At 42.4% G+C, this 13,461-nt stretch overlaps 1 protein-coding gene across 1 annotated transcript in view; it reads right to left on the bottom strand.

Annotated features, from left to right (window-relative positions):
- Positions 1-362: 362 nt before the first annotated feature.
- Positions 363-13,461, bottom strand: part of LOC138246881 (vomeronasal type-2 receptor 1-like) — a 364,961-nt gene continuing 351,862 nt past the window's right edge. Inside the window, exons 5-6 of the mRNA XM_069201630.1 lie at positions 1,132-1,283; positions 363-368 (exon numbers count right to left, since the gene is read on the bottom strand). Of these exons, the coding sequence (XP_069057731.1) occupies positions 363-368; positions 1,132-1,283 (158 nt within the window). The remainder of the gene's footprint in view (positions 369-1,131; positions 1,284-13,461) is intronic.

Here is a 13,461-nt window from a genome sequence, read left to right as displayed (position 1 = left end):
TGTGATGAGAAATCTAGCATAAAGCACTACACCAAACACAGCATCAGTCACCCTCTGAAAAACTTACACCTCCAGAAACCCTTGTCTGTGTTGGATGTGTGTCAACCGTCATGTTGATGACAAACAACTCTGCGATGAAGACTGACATAGCCACTGGCTTTTGTTCGTAGCCCTCACACTTTAGCCTATGACAGTGTCTGTTGTGGCGTATTCCACCTACTACATGGTCAACTTCTGTCAATGGCCATTAGATAGCCAATGTCCTGATGTCAAGTTCAGGCAGCTGCTGTGTATTTTTGAATGGTTTGTGCATTACCAGCACTCACAATGGTGGCTACTTTGTATACATATCTCAGAAATGTTCAACACTGTTTATGGCAAGTATGACATGGTACAGTGAACCATGACTGTGTTTTACATCAATAGTGCTGTGATGTATGTAATACTTGAATGTATTATTCATGCATCACTTGTAGAAAACGTCAGAGAAGTAAAAAAATATTGATTTTCATTAGCAAAGATATTGAAAATTATGGTAAAATATAGGGGGGTGCAATCAGGTGCACGGACTGGGGTGCGTGAATCACTTACCTCCTTTGGCAGGGCACACTGTCTGTGGCTGAAAAGGTGTATTGTGTAATGAGGTAGAAGGACCACAGACATGGGGTAGTTGGCACAGGAAAAGCCCTGCACATGTGGCAGTAAATGTGAAACATCACCCCAGTCAAGGAGCACAAATTTGACCTGTTATTCTGTAGGTCTTTAATGTGATCCCTCTGCACCTGCCTAAGATCCCAGATCTCTGTTAGGACCTGGCCCATCATGTCATCGGACTGTTGTATTGCTCCCAAGACTTGTCAATGGTGGTGTGGGTGACAATGATGCCAGTGGCGTCACTTTCCTGGCCCTCCAATTCCCTCCCACAATGCCTGCCTCCACTACCCTGTCCCCTTAAGGCAGTGTGGCACATCCCACTGCGTCCTGGCACAACTGGAGGTGGTGGTTGCTCAACAAATGGTGGGCACAGGATGGGATTGTGATTCTCTGCACCCAGGAAATAGAGGTATCCATATGTACAGTTGTTATAGCAGCTGGGGAGGGAGATGTATTTGTGAGCTGAGTGAGACTCACCAGGGCTCTCTGCCCAGACAGACCAGATATACCAGGTATCCTTTCATCATCCAGATTTGCAGGAGTCGTGTCCTCACTGAAGGCTTGATCCTGGCCTGGAGTGGAGGTGTCTTCAGTTGCACATGGTGGTCCACTGGCTCTGGGTGTTGGTCCTAATATAAAATACAAAATAAAATGACATTAAAGGTCTGTATTGTATCTCAAATCTGGATGATGAAAGGATACCTGGTACATCAGCTCCAGATGAAACAACCTAAAGAAACTGATAAATAATGATTGATAGGATATTTAGGGGGTCATTCCGACCCCGGCGGGCGGCGGGCGCCGCCTGCCGGGCGGAAACCGCCAAAAGACCGCACCGCGGTCAAATGACCGCGGCGGTCATTCTAACTTTCCCGCTGGGCCGGCGGGCGATCTCCAAAAGATCGCCCGCCGGCCCAGCGGGAAAGCCCCTGCAAAGAGGAAGCCGGCTCCGAATGGAGCCGGCGGATTTGCAGGGGTGCGACGGGTGCAGTGGCACCCGTTGCAATTTTCTGTGTCTGCAAAGCAGACACTGAAAATCTTTGTGGGGCCCTGTTAGGGGGCCCCTGCACTGCCCATGCCAGGGTAAAAACTGCCAGGAACAGGATGGAGGGAAGGGGGTCGGAATCATGGAGGATTCCCTGGGCCAGGGGTAAACCGGCGGGAAACCGCCAGTTCCACTATTCTGACCGCGGCTTTACCACCGCGGTCAGAATGGCCCAGGAAGCACCGCCAGCCTGTTGGCGGTGCTTCCGTGGCCGTTGGCCTTGGAGGTCGGTGACCGCCAGGGTCAGAATGACCCCCTTAGTCCTTTGTGCGAATTTCACTTTTTACTCATGCAGGTTAATGTACACATAGGAACACTTCAGTAAAAACGATGGAGAGATGTCCTGTAATGTAAAATGTAAAATAGGCAGCATCCTCAAAACAAACTATGGTACAACTGATTGGTTAAATGGCATTGGTCATCATATGAACACTGCAAAGTAAACTGTGCATCACTACGACTTATAACCAGCATTCCACAGTACATGGTTGGAAAACTTTGCATACAAAAACTATGACTTATACAAACAAGTAGATCAAATTAATGTAGTGACAAGCAGGTGCTAACATACTGGATCAACACAGAAGATGTAATTTAAATAAATACCAATAAAAGGTGAATGTTATCTACATAAAGCTTTGAAGTTTGGCCATATGTGGAAGGAAAGGGAAGTTGAGCTAGATCACATTGCACCATGGTTTTGCAGTGACAAAAGCAGGGCATCTTGGTAGTTGTAGTCATTTGTAAATATTATTGCCAATACTTGTGAAAAGTAGGTAACACATACCTATATAAATGTATACAGTGAAAAAAAACACAAATTTGCAATATGTACACATATATGTGTATAAAGTGATTAGGTTAATATACCACTTACAATCACCATACCTTTATGTGCAGATGCATGGAGTTTGAAATTTGTGTTTTGAAGTGAAACAACCTACATTGAGATACAGCAAGGGCCAAGGCAAATAAAAGACAACACACAATCTGACAGTGCATATTGGTCGTTGTTAAATACCTTGTAACAAACATGGTTCTACTAATTTGTATAACACAAGATATTTTTGAATCTGAAGTTGAAATTCATATGTTTTGATAGATGTCTAGAAACATTCTGAACAGCTAAGTTAAGGACAAGGGCTCCATTTGTGATTAGTGAGGTAAATAGAGCTGTAACTTACAATCCACCAGAGATATCTGTCAAGCCTTTAGGGTGTAGGATCTGCAAGACGTTCTCCTCCCAGGGAATAAGTTGTAATAGGGGACTGGGAGAACCACCACCAGTCCACTCGGCCCCCAGGTGATGCTTGGAGGCCAGGGAACAGACTCTCCCCAACAGGTCATTCCACCTCTTCCTAGGTTCCTGCCTTGTGAGAAGGTTATTAGCTGCAGCATTCAATCTGTTGACTATTCTGTCCCACATTTGCCTTTTCTGAGAGATGATAGTAGTTTTCACTTGTACTCCAAACAACTGTGGCTCTACTCTAATAATTTCATCCACCATCACTGACAATTCTCCCTCTGTGAAACGTGGATTTCTCCTCCCCGCCATACTGAATAAGTGAAAAATAATCTACTTCCCCCAAAGTTTAAGGAAAATAAAAAAACAGTAACATTAACAAAAAGCACCAGAGGGAGAAGAAACCAGAAAAAAACCTGCACCCTGTGTGGCTATTTCTGCTGGTAAATGGTGTTCCATAGTGGAATTGAAAAGAATCATGGTCTGAAATGGTTTGTGTTTTATAGTGGGTTTTGCAGGTGTTCGCAATTGTCCAATATACATCAGGTGTGGGATGCTACCATCCATCCAATAGCCACAGCCATTATCCAATGCTAAACGGGTTCAGCACCAAACTCTTGCCATCATGGGCCCCCGCTGCAACAGGGCCACTAAATATGGTTGGTGGAATCCTGCAGCCATGACAGCGATGGAGTGCTAAATAGCAGTACTGGAGTCCGCCACTTTGGCTACGGGATACAACTGGACTGACAGAGTGCACCACATTGATGCTGTAGGTGGCTGGACATCCATAGATCTAAATACGGAAGGCAAAAAGACTGACGAAGTATTTGGGACTGTCGCCACCGCAGATTGCAGGCAATACTGTCAAGGTCTAAATCAGGCCCTAAATCAGCCCGACGACACTGGGAAAGAATGTTAAGGAGGGAATGTGAAACAGATAACTGGAGGGGAACTCCTTAACACAAATGATAAATACATCCCAGTTCCAGACTAAAATTCTTGAATTTCAATATTTTACATTACTGGCATAGATCTCCACCAGACTGAAAGGTATAGGTGTCCTTTGGCATGATGAATGTTGGGAAAGCAGCCGAGGAGGATGCTACAACTTCATATACTTTGGCGCCAGATTTACGGAAATACTGTGCAAATATATGGTACAATATGACTTAAACATTTGACTCTGAAATACTGGCACACCTCGCCATGTTACACAATTAGACAAATATTATAGGTCTAAACAACCACATACCGAGGTGGATAGTGACGGTGCTGGCAGTAGCTAATTTGTGCATTCTGAGACACAGGAGGGCAGAGTCAGGGACAATGTTAATAGAATGAACATCTGAACTGTGCCAATTAGCCACTTATTAAACAATTATTTGCATTAATTAATCATTAATAGTGATTAGTTCGTTAAGTTTAAACTTATACGGAGCCAGTACTTGGACTCATAGGTAGAAAACATGGTGCACATCATCGCTGTATCTTGTATAAACCTCCTCATCCCATATTTGTCGTACATGACGATTTTGACATAGGCCAACTTGATTCTATAATCACGAATGAGGAAAGAGAGACAATATAGAGCAGCTTATCTGTTATCGGTCCTTCTGACAAACGGAATTGGGACCCTTATTGCTGTTATTTTATATAACATAGATGAAGACTGAGTAAAGAGAGTACCAGAGCTACAAAGGGGAATAGTGAACAAGGCTTTGCCAACTTAGAATGCTGGAACTTCCAGGCTGCTGATTTAAACACTGTAACTGAAGAGTGTTGTCATATCCTACAGATTAATTCAACAATATAGGTTGGCAGATAGAAAAGGGCCTAGATGACTGAAACTTGCTTCTAACTCATATTTGAGTGCTGCTAAGTCTAACTTTTGCTCATCATCACTTGAGACAAGCTTTGTTGCGGCACACAGAGAGGCTCAAAGGGGGAATAATAAATGCAAACTATAATATGAATGTTATGTAATGTAAAGCAGTATAAGCATAGTAAAATGGTAATGTGGGGACAGGCTGGCTTAGAGTGACTACAGGTCAACCCATATTCATAAATCTTCACTTTAGTTTTGTGTAGGGTAAAATGTACGAATATACTTATGATGACGATGCCCTATTTTGTCCTGTTAACTTGATGTTTCATGCCACCATGTTATTTTTATAATGTTGTGCTCTCGGTCACATTTATGACTGATGATGACAAACATGAGTCTGGAAAATGGTCATCTCTGCTTCTTTTGCCCCTTTATTTTATCCCTGCACTTGTGATTGTGCTCTTTTTTCTTTTAATTCCACTCTGTTATACTTGCCCTCAATGGGCTTTCAGATTGTGTGATTGGTGTGTTTGTAAAGCTGCTTTAGTGGAATGCATTGGCTAGGCAATTGTCTCATCAAACGTGGTGATGACTTTGGTACCAGTGTACACCAGCATCAACTTGCCTGTCAAGAAGTCCTTGCTGGGCAAAGATTGAGGCAACATAAATAATTTGGAATATCCTAATGATGAAAATAACTTTAGTGGTGTATGTGATTTAATTTGCCTGTTTTGATTGGAACTATTGCTTTGGGCAAGTTGCCAGATCCCAGAGATCTCTAGAACGGTTTTTCAACCATTTATTGAAGGAACACAAGGCGCACAACTCACTGCTGCAGGTGGTGGGCGCAGGAGGAAGAGCAACATCTACCTAGTGATTATAGCGCTCTGTCTTCTCCTGCAGTGTGGGACGCACCCAGACGTAGCCCAGGCAAAAACCAGGCCAAGAGCAGGTCTGTCCACACTCAGCCATTGTGGGCAGATGAGGCTGGGCACTCCCTCTTTGGTCCCTGGCCTCAAAATGAACCATAGTTTTAATGGTGAAAAGGAAGCTTCCAGGGGCTGTATACATGTGGAAAGTCCTACAATAAATGAGGGATTTCTAAATTGTGCTGTTAGGGTGATTTCAAAAGAAATAGAAACCATTGAAAGGTGTCTGTCTTTGTCAACTGTTACCCCTCAAATCAATTTGATTGTGTTTCCCGTCTCAGTTGCTCCTAATGCCTTAATTAATGAAGCACAGATCCATGATGTCTGTCCCTATAAAGCACCCATTAGCCCCCATTCTCCACTTGGATCCTCTATCTCAAACTCTGGGCCTGCTCCAATGTGCCACAGAAAGTCAGGGAAGGTATGGGTTATAAAGCCCCAACCACCAGAAGATGTGTCACTGTTGTCCTCGTTCCATATAAATACTTTGACAGACTTGCTAAGTATTTGAATTAAATCTCTTTTGGAGGACACTCTACAGCAAATATATGAAAGATTAGGGGACATTGATGTGGTGCTCGGAAGCCGGGGTAGTAAAATTGTGCCATTTCACACCAGACTTACAAATGTAAGCCCACAAAGAGTATCTCTGTCGCCATCTAACCTTATACTCACTGCTCAATCAGCCTGGGAGCCCCCTCATTTTTAAAGGAATCAACATTGTCAGAGAGTGCCAGAGTTTCATTCCCGAAACAGAGAGAGTCAATGACTTATGCAGGATCTTGCTATTCGGGGAGCACTAACATGGTGGCAAACATATTATCTGCAGACATTCCGGCGATTCATTTTCCCCCCATCTGTATGCCCCAATGTGATAATTTAAACAGATGTTCCCACCTTAGCCCCCTCAACATTGGAATGGAGTGAGCAATTTAAAAACAAAGGGCCTGATTTGAGAAAAGTGACGCTGCACCCAGTGCAGCGTCACTTTTCATGCACCCCTAAGTGCCACCCTAATGCCACCAAGTGTGCGCCATATCCAAGACATGGTGCACCATGGCAGTAGTTAGGGAACTAGCTTCAAAATTGTTGACGCTAGTCCAGAGCTTTGCAGGACTAGTGTAAAAAATATTGACACTAATCCTGCAAAGCCCATTGAGGCCCATTGTAAACAATGGTGTGCCTCCTTTGAAACGCCTGTTCTGAGCAGGTGTTAAAAGTGGCAAAACAAATGATGCAAAGAAATCTGTTTAACCCCCTTGGTAGCATGGCATGAGCATGCAGGCTTAACTTCAGAAGCAATGTGTCAAGTATTTGTACCAACACACACAGTAACCCGGTGAACCCACAACAAAAAGTCACAACACAGGTTTAGAAAAATAGATAATATTTATCTAAACAAAACAAGACCAAAACATTAGAAATCCAACATACACAAGCCAGGTTATGAATTTAAAAAGAAAAAGAGTATTAAATCCTTTAGAAAATGGTGAGAACGCTGTTGTTGCACAAAAGTAACTGGGTAGTGCAAAAATAAAACCACGCTTGCGAGAGTGCCTCAAAAGAGGCCAGCAATGCGTCAAATTCTCACTAGCAAGCGAGAACATGCGTCGTTCCTCCTCCGGTCGGGTCTGTGTGCATTGTTTCTTCTCCCCCGTAAGAGAGTGATGTGTCAATCTGGGCGGGCACCTCGGGTCCGGGCAGGCTTTACGTTGATTTTCCGCACCCAATGATGTACCGTTGAAAACCAGTCGCACGGTGTCAAGAAACCGCACTGCGTGGAGGCTTGCATCGTTAACAGCAGCCACTGCAGGTGTTGCACATTGTTTCTCCAGCCGCTTTGCGATGATCTTCCAGCCGCGATGCAGGTGGAGTGTTGATTTTAGCCACAAGGCCAGCAGCGCATTGTTTAGCAGCTGCAAAGCGGGTGGTGCGTTGAAGTTTCCCCACACGGCAGTCTTTGCATGTATTTCTGTCCTTTTCCACCAGCTGCAGCTTTCAAGGGCCCAGAGACAGGTTAGGGCACAACTTGGCAGGCAGGACTCTCAGCAGAAAGCCCAAATGCCTGCAGAGAGAAGTATTTGTTGTCCCTGAGACTTCAACAACAGGAGGCAAGCTCAGTTTGAGCCTTTGAAGATTCTTCACAAGCGGGAAGTCACACATAAGTCAGTCTTTGTCCTCTCTAAGGCAGAAGCAGCTACTGCAGGCCAACCCAGCAACGTCTATTCACAGGCAAAGGATCAGTATTCCTCCTCCTGCTTCTCCAGCTCTTCTCCCAGGCAGAGGTTCCTCTTGGTTCCAGAAATAATCTGATTTGCAGGGGTTTTGGGTGCTCTTCTTATTCCCCTTTCTGCCTTTGAAGTAGGCCTACTTCAAAGAGAAGTCTCTGTTGTTTTCAAGATCCTGCCTTGCCCAGGCCAGGCCCCAGACATACACCAGGGGGTTGGCGACTGCATTGTGTGAGGACAGGTACAGTCCTTTCAGGTGTAAGTGACCATTCCTACCCTCCCCTCCCCTCAGCCCAGATGGACCATCAGGATATGCAGGCTACACCCCAGCTCCCTTTGTGTCACTGTCACTCGGAGAGGTGCAAACAGCCCAACTGTCAAACTGACCCAGACAGGGAATTCACAAACAAGCAGAGTCACAGAATGGTTTAAGCAAGAAAATACCTACTTTCTAAAAGTGGTAGTTTCAAATACACAATCTAAAAAACAAATCTAAAAACCAACTTCACTAAAAGATGTATTTTTAAATTGTGAGTTGAGAGACCCCAAACCCCACATGTCCATCTGCTCCCAAAGGGAATCTGTGCTATAATATTATTTAAAGTCAGCCCCCATGTTAACCTCTGAGAGAGATAGGCCTTGTAACATTGAAAACCGAATTAGGCAGTATTTCACTGTCATGACATGTAAAACATATAAGTACATGTCCCATCATTAACATACACTGCACCCTGCCCATGGGGATACCTAGGGCCTACCTTAGGAGTACCTTACATGTATAAAAAGGGAAGGTTTAGGCCTTGCAAGTGGGTACACTTGCCAAGTTGAATTGGCAGTTTAAAACTGCACACACAGACACTGAAATGGCAGGTCTGAGCCATGTTTACAGGACTAGTCTGTGGGTGGCACAACCAGTGCTGCAGGCCCACTAGTATCATTTGATTTACAGGCCCTGGGCACCTCTAGTGCACCTTACTAGGGACTTACTAGTAAATCAAATATGTCAATCATGGAGAAGCCAATGTACACATACAATTTACACAGGGAACACTTACACTTTAGCACTGGTCAGCAGTGGTAAAGTGTCCAGAGCAAACAAAAACAGCAAAAACAGAGTCCAGCAGACAGAAACAACCTGGGAAGTAGAAGCACAAAGTTAGGGGAGACCATGCCAATGATACCAAGTCTAACAAGAATAATTCCTGCAATCCGAATGGTATTGAAAATTTAGCTACTTGGAATGTGGCAGAAATATTTACCAAACTACTCCTGATTGGCTGGCTGCTATCTCAATATTTAATGCTTTTTACCTTCATGAGAAGTTGGGCTTAGACATTTTTCATGTGAATGGGTATACTACGCACTTTACACCTGATGAACCTTCTAGAGCTGGACGAGCCAAAGGAGGACTAGTTACCTTAGTCTCTAGTGTAGCAGTAAAACTAAGGTGGTTTATTAATGACACTCCACGTTTTCATTTGCTTTGTTTAGGAATCATCCCAGGAACTGATTTAGTTTTAATTAATTATTATAATAATTTTGATTGAGAAAAATAATATGAATGTGTTGGACGCCTTAGATTCAGCTTTTGTGAAAACTATATTGCTCGAATTCAGCATAACACGTTCCTTGTTTGAGCTGGGGATTTTAATGCTCACCTGCGGACTTATGATTCAAAGGCAGTGTGTGGCTCTGTGGACAATATGGGAGGTGGCCAAACTCATTACCCTCATTTATCTCACGCAGATGCTTTAAATGCCCTATTGTGCTCAATTAATTTAAGGTTTGTGGGTGATTTTTGCCCTAACTCTAAGATGATCTCACCAACTTTTTTCAGGAAGGAGAGCTACAAGCGGTATCGGCCATATATTAATTTCAAGTAATTCCATACCACTCTTAAGAGACTTTAAGGTCACTCCAGTATACATGAGCGACCATAATATAGTTGATGTTCAGCCCAATTTGGGGATCCCTGTGAAAATCTATCTCCCTATGTTAAGCAATTTCAGCACAGCTAGATCAAATTGGATTCATATTAAATGGGCTGGGGTTGCTTCTAATGACTATCTCTCAGATTTGATCTCAGAGAATAAGAGAAACTTTAATATTTGTTTAGCAGGTGACTCTTGTTCAAAAGGAATAGTGAAGTCATTTGAAGCTATTTGTTCTGCTGCTATTGTGAAACTGACTAAACCAATAACCCTGAAGGGAAATCCCACGAAGTGTTGGTTTGATGTCACATATAGAAAGGCACATTCAGAACTAAACGATGCGCTGAAAGGCCACCCTGAAGATGGCACTGCAATTGCCCGTGTAGATTAGATTACAAGCATGCATTAAAAATGCGTATGCATACCGTTAGGGAAGCGCCATGGGTAATTTGATTAACGCCAGTGTTCTAAATGACTTGAGCCTGTTTTAATCAATATGCACTGCTGATGTTCCATGTGATTTGTTTAAAGAAAATTGTGCACTCTGTGCTCCGCCAATAACTAACGTACTAACTGCTGTCAAAAGGGGGTGTCCTTCCATCTGGTCCAAAACAACAATTGTACCTGTTTTCTAAAAGGGGGATATACATAATCCTGTTACTGCGCAAACGTCCTGCTCAACATTTCAGTAACAATTCTGGGTAGGTTGCTGTTGGAGAGGTTCAAAATTAGGCAGAGGAACGTTCTATCGTCTCTGACTTACAGTACAGCTTTAAGAAGGGCCTTGGTACATTAGAACAATGCCTGAACTTGGAACTTCTAGTAAGTATACAAATGCAAAAAATGATTTTTATTCCTGGCATTTATGGACCTTACTAGTGCATTTGACTGTGTTAACCATTCTAAGTTATGGAAGATGGTGTACTCTATGGGTGCGGATCAACAGATCATTCACTTGCTCAGTCACCTTTATCAGAATGTCAGTGCCATGGTCTGATTAGGCCCAGGAGGTGAATGCTCTAGGCCCTTTCGGGTGGAAAAGGGAGTCAGACAAGGGTGTGTTCTGGCAGTTCTGGCATGCACTGCAAATGGTCTTCAGTCATTGTTACATTCATATACATTGTATATGGACAATCTGAATTTTAAAGTAAATTTACAAAAAGTCCTATGTCATGATCTGATGAAAAAAAAAATCCTAAAATTAGACAACTTGTTGTTAAAATATTGTAATTTTTAAATTCCCTGAGTTTGCATAGCTGTTTTTTTTTTTTTACAACAAGAGGAATTTGACCCCTCAAATTCAGCTTAAGACCCAACAACTAATGAAGAGTGCTATCTCTGTATTCCGGTTTGCCTCAAAACGAGGGTCTAGGCCAATTAGAGAGATGCTAACAATTTATGACAGTAAAAGTATCTCTGCCGCTACTTAGGGCTCTAGCAAGTAGGGTTCTTAGAACACTTTTATCTGATTCTCAAGCCACCCCTGCAGTCATCTATAACAAGGAACTGGAACTCCCATATATTTAAGACATAATTAGAATCAGCTCAGTGCAGCACTGGCATTCAATTTGGCTGAAACCCAACTCCACTTTGAATAGGGACTTAATTGTTGACTGTCCCTTCACTTCTCACATAAAATTGGTTGGTTTGAATTTATTAGATCAACATATAAATTACTAGGTTTTACTTTGGGAACTACTTAAGAGAGTGTTCTTCCTATTGTTGTGACAGTTTCAAAACTATAACTTAAACAGAACCTGTAAGCTTTGATGAGTGAGGCCATAGAACAATGTGAACGTGTTAAGAGCTCAGTGGCAGCCTACAATCCAATCCCTTCAAATCATGGCTTGCAGTTTTATCTTTTGCATGTTTTAAATGGTCACCAATGTTGTATTTTAACATGTCCCCGTCTTGGTACAGCACATTTTATAAAAGCACATATCACATCAGGTCAGTGATTTGAAAGTAGTAGATTGTGCCCATGTGATGAAGCATCTGCACAAAGCACTTCACATTTGTTTTTTTATGCTACCTAGAGCCCATTTTTTAAAACAATTTATAATACATTTTAAACAATGTAAAGTTGCTCTTCTATATTCACAATCCCTGCAGTATATTCCTATCTGTTTTGCTGTGCTAAGTTTTGCAAACAGTGCCGTGAGGACTCAGAAAACGTTACCTGATATGCACGCAGATTATATCTGATTTGATATTTTTAATAAGTCTTTCTTATTAATTGTTTTATGCAATCTTTTATGATTGTGAAATATCAACTGAATAAAGATTATTTTACTGACTGACTTTAAGACAATCAATTTTCTATGTACTAAGACTTGGGCTATGAGCCATATGTAATGGCTATGAAAAAGGCTGCTGTGCCAAGCACAAAGTTCATTGAGTTTACTATAAAAATAGCTACCAGTAGATTGCACTTATGGAAACCATGGTGGATTGGTGAGGTATAACTTTTCTACCATTGTCATAATTCCTCCTTTTCAATACCCATAATTTGGGCACAATTCTACCTTCAGGTAACCTGGACTGCTGCAGAGATTCCTTCCATGGCTTGTAAATTGAGTACCATTAACCCAATAAATATTAGTAGCCTCTATTATATACAATATAACTACTACTACTACCATTACCACTAATAATAATAATAATAATAATAATATTTGTCCTTGATTCTCCGATGAGAGAAGAAAGTGCACCAGATTTCACTGATGGCAGTAATGTTTTCTTTACCAGTGACAGTTTAAGTCCTAGGGTTTCAACTGTCTGCTGGAAGAGATAGGACTGATACCTGTGCATAACCCTGTACCTGCAAATTTTGGAAGCATGCAACTGAAAGTAAGGCACTTCCTTACTCCAACAATCTTTCCAAATGCCTTGAGTTCAGGTTAATCTCTGGAACTCTGAAGCTCTCTCTTTGCACATGCACTTGGAAAGGAATGTCATCATAAACACTGTCTGTTTCTGTTTGTGAGATACTTTTGCTTGATCAGCTAATGGTACTGATGCCGTTGGTGACTGCGCTAGTGCCACATAACTTGTAAAAAAATAAGTGCCAGGACCCAAAGTTTTTCTCCGAAGCTCATTGCTGGCATTACCAGATGTTGGGATTGCCAAATATCTAGGCTGTCTAGCTTTGCTTCCACCTCATGTCTCTTTCATTCAACATCATACTCTCCCTGCACATTTATCTCACTCTTGTAGGTTTTTGTCATCTCCGCTTCCTCCATTTGTCACTATTTTCCTTTTTTCCCTTTCAAGTTCCCCCTTCTCTGCCTTTCTCTTTCTTGTTCTAGGTCAAAGTCTGATGATCAAAAGACATAAGTACAGGTCCTCTAAAATGAGTGACAGTGGGCCCTACTTGCAGCCACTGGCTCAAATTTAGCACTGGTGTGACTGAATATGTGGCGATGGTAGTAGATACCACAGAGATGTTGGTGGTCATGGTACTGCTAATGTTACTCATACTACTAGTGGCTGTTCTGTAATAGTAGAAGGCCCTACCTGAATGTAGTGCTATTCACTTTCAAGAGATATAAGGACTGATCTTGATCAGGCACTCATGATGGAAGTGCTGCTGCTACGCCTTCT

Source organism: Pleurodeles waltl, chromosome 7 (assembly GCF_031143425.1).
Source record: "Pleurodeles waltl isolate 20211129_DDA chromosome 7, aPleWal1.hap1.20221129, whole genome shotgun sequence".
Lineage (NCBI taxonomy): Eukaryota > Metazoa > Chordata > Amphibia > Caudata > Salamandridae > Pleurodeles > Pleurodeles waltl.
The sequence above is the reverse complement of the archived record's forward strand: the minus strand, read 5'-3'. Positions and strand labels throughout refer to the sequence as shown.